The 3,645-nt window shown below is 42.3% G+C and overlaps 1 protein-coding gene across 1 annotated transcript; it reads left to right on the top strand.

Moving 5' to 3' along the window:
* The first annotated feature begins 596 nt into the window (after positions 1-596).
* LOC147971637 (protein FAR1-RELATED SEQUENCE 7-like) lies at positions 597-1,048 on the top strand. Its single transcript, XM_087524048.1, has 2 exons — positions 597-930; positions 1,029-1,048. Exons 1-2 carry the CDS (start codon positions 597-599, stop codon positions 1,046-1,048), a joined length of 354 nt encoding a protein of 117 aa, XP_087380174.1.
* The last annotated feature ends 2,597 nt before the right edge of the window (positions 1,049-3,645 follow it).

The following is a 3,645-nucleotide window of genomic DNA, read 5'->3' on the forward strand; positions in this document are numbered from 1 at the left end:
GAATAATTTTTGACTTATTAGGAGATGCGTACAATTTCTTCAACCTATATTCTTGGGAGGAAGATTTTGGTATAAGATACGCGAAGAGTAGGTTAAATGTATCGACGAAATGCATGCAAGAGATAGTGTGTGGATGTGCGGTTAGCAACTCTTGCTACCTTTTTTATGTCCACTGTTTGGCCTATTCATTTGGACGCAATATTATTTTAGCTATTTCATTCGTCGTTTGTTGTGCTTTTTGCAGGGAAAAGCCGTAGTAGACAACACATGGTCATGCAGATGTGAATGCCCAGCCTTGATAAGGTTGCTGAGGACAGAATATAATGGGTGGTACATTGCAGAACACAGGGAGAAGTGCAAACATTCTTTGTCACCGAATTGCGGGGAGACCATTGGCCGTTGCATAAGCACATTGATCTGTACAGTAAGGACCTTGTGAAGCAATTCAGACAGAACAATGTCAACCTGGGAAAGGTGTACATCATCATAGGTAGCTTTTTTGTTCAATTGAAAAGGTGTCGTGCACAAAGTGTTCACTGAAGAATTTGTGTGGGAAATTGACTAAAGAACAAGCAGAAAATGACATGAGGAAGACAATGGAAGTGTTTGTAGAGTTAGGTTCGAAAGATACACATTTCACCTACCGGGTGCAGTCTGACAACGGGGGGTGTATAAAGAACCTGATGTGGGCGAACGGGAGCAGCCGGCTACAATACAACTTCTTTGGTGACATTGTAACATTTGACACAACTTACCGGACCAAGCTGTACAATATGCCCTTCGGACTTTTTGTGGGGGTGAATAACCATTTTCAGAGTGTGATTGTGGCTGGTGTTCTTGTCCGTGATGAAACAGAAGAAAGGTTCTACTGCGCATTCTCTGAGTTCCTACGGATGATGGGAGGGGTCCACCCAAGAAAAATTCTGATAGGTATGTTGCAAGATGAAGAGATTTTTTGTGAATGGTCGGTCTGTTTTTTTTGCTTGGTGGTAGCACGTTTTGAATCTGTGTTTTTTTATGTTTTGCAGACCAAAACCAAGGCATGTAACTTGCTATTAATACCATGATGCTAGATACGACTCACAGGTGGTGTTAGTGGCACGTTCGGAGCAAGACAATGGAGATACTAGAACTGTTGTACAAGAAGAATGAATTCTATGCGGAATTCCATAAGGGCTTGTTCGGTTAGGTAGGGTTTGAAGAGGTTTGGAAGGGATTGAAAGGGATTAAATCCCTTGCAAGTCAAAATCCCTTTCAAACCTCTCCAATGCCCTTCAATACCTTTGGTGAGGGGATTAACCGAACAGGGTCTAAGGTAGTCCATCACATGCTGACTATAGAAGAGTTTGAAGAGTGTTTGAAGATATGAGTAGAGACATACAAGCTACATACGCACCCCTGTATGACTCAATTGTACAAGATACGTCACAAGTGGGCGAATCCTTATTTCAAAGGTGTGTTTTGCGCTAAGATGACCAGTACCCAGAAGAGTGAAAGCGCTCACCACATGTTGAAGAATTATGTTCCTCCTGCACGTCCAATGCACATGTTTGTGAAGAAATACATGATGTTACAGTTTGATAGGGAATCGGAGGAAAACTACAAAGAGAAGAGGATCATAATTGTAGTAAGTGGTTTTTAACTTAGTCACATCATGGAGAATTATTCGGTATAGCTTTTGCTTATTGCTTAGCTACGATGATGCTACTGAGACAGATTGCCAATCCTTGCAGGGGAGACTGTTGGTCAGAGCAAACTGGGCGATTGAGTGTCATGCAAGCAAGATATACATGATAGCTATGTTCGAATAATTTGGGCATATCTTATATGAGTGTGGCACTTACCAGGTGGAGGAGGTGAGAAGAACAAGTTGTACAATGCAAGTTGTGGAGAAGAAATGGCGCAAGGTGTTGTACAAGGTGACAATTCTAGATAACGGTCAAGAGTTTGGTTGTGAGTTTGACTTTGTGATAATTCCATTTAGTACTTTGTTGTGTGAGCACGTCTTAGTCCAGGGTCTTGATTCAGGACCAACATTTTCCGCAGGTTTCTAGTGGTTGGTGTTTCCTCTGCTCGATGTGGATGGCACTTTGAAGATTCGATCTCTTTATATAGACGCCATCCCTGCGTAGCTGGGCGTTTTTCTTTTTAATAAACAATGGTGGATCGTTCGCATTCTCTTGATGCGTGGAAATCGAGGCGGCAACAGGAAGGAGTCATAAAGGTAGAACACAGAAGACAAAACCGGGCTATCGTCCATCCGAAGTATAATGAAGAACCCGCCTTGCAAAGCCGGAGACATAAGCCGGATACTACATCATCATTGAAGGCAAGTTCAGGGGCTACTGAGGGAGACCTAGATTCAGGGGTCCTCGGGTGTCCGGCCCACTCGATATGGGCCGGGCTGATGAGCCATGAAGATAAATCGGAAGATCATTCCCCGGGCTCGGATAGGACTCCTGGATGCGTGGACGGCAAGATTGGAGTCTGGATGTACCATTTCCTTCCCTTGTAAACTGACTCTGTGCCCCTCCGGTATATATATAAACTGGAGGGTTTAGTCCGTAGGCATCATCAGAATTCATATAGGGTAGACATCTAGGGTTTAGCCATTACGATCTCGAGGTAGATCGACTCTTGTAACCCCTATACTCATCAAATACAATCAAGTAGGACGTAGAGTTTTACCTCCATTAAGAGGGCCCAAACCTGGGTAAACATCGTGTTCCCTGTGTTCCTTGTTACCTTCGATCCTCAGACGCACAGTTCGGGACCCCCTACCCAAGATCGGCCGGTTTTTACACCGACAACTTACACCCAACATATACCTTCCTCAAAACAGCCGCCATACCTACCTATTATGGCATTTCCATAGCCATTCCGAGATATATTTCCATGCAACTCCCACCGTTCCGTTTATTATGACACACTTCATCATTGTCATATTGTTTTGCATGATCATGTAGTTGACATAGTATTTGTGGCAAAGCCACCTTCCATAATTTCTTATACATGTCTCCCTTGAGTCATTGCACATCCCGGTACACCATCAGAGGCATTCATATATATATATATAGTCATATTTTTGTTCTAAGTATCGAGTTGTAATTCTTGAGCTGTAAGTAAATAAAAGTGTGATGACCTTCATTATTAGAGCATTGTCCCATGTGAGGAAAAAAATAAAACAGGCCAAAGAAGCCAACAAAAAAAGGGGCCAAAGAAGCCAAAAAAGAGAGAAGGGGCAATGTTACTATCCTTTTTCCGTACTTGTGCATGAAAGTAGCACCATGATCTTCATGATAGAGAGTCTCCTATGTTGTCACTTTCATATACTAGTGGGAATTTTTCATTATAGAACTTGGCTTGTATATTTCAATGATGGGCTTCCTCAAATTGCCCTAGGTCTTCGTGAGCAAGCAAGTTGGATGCACACCCACTTAGTTTCACTTATAGCTCTAGTGCATTCGTTGCATGGCTATCCCTACTCACTCACATTGATATCTATTGATGGGCATCCCCATAGCCCGTTGATACGCCTAGTTGATGTGAGACTGATACTTCTCCACCGTATCTATAATTTTTTATTGTTCCATGTTGTTATATTATCAATATTGGATGTTTTATAATCATTTTATAGTCATTTTA

Source organism: Triticum urartu, chromosome 5A (genome assembly GCF_056163025.1).
Source record: "Triticum urartu cultivar PI428250 chromosome 5A, HENAU_Tu73, whole genome shotgun sequence".
NCBI classification, from domain to species: domain Eukaryota; kingdom Viridiplantae; phylum Streptophyta; class Magnoliopsida; order Poales; family Poaceae; genus Triticum; species Triticum urartu.

What these genes read in the sequence shown, in the direction of transcription:
- LOC147971637 (XM_087524048.1), top strand. Translation starts at nt 597, where the DNA reads ATGGAAGTGTTTGTAGAGTTAGGTTCGAAAGATACACATTTCACCTAC. An exon ending in CCCAAGAAAAATTCTGATAG is followed by an intron (nt 931 to 1,028) that starts GTATGTTGCAAG and finishes TATGTTTTGCAG; the next exon opens with ACCAAAACCAAGGCATGTAA.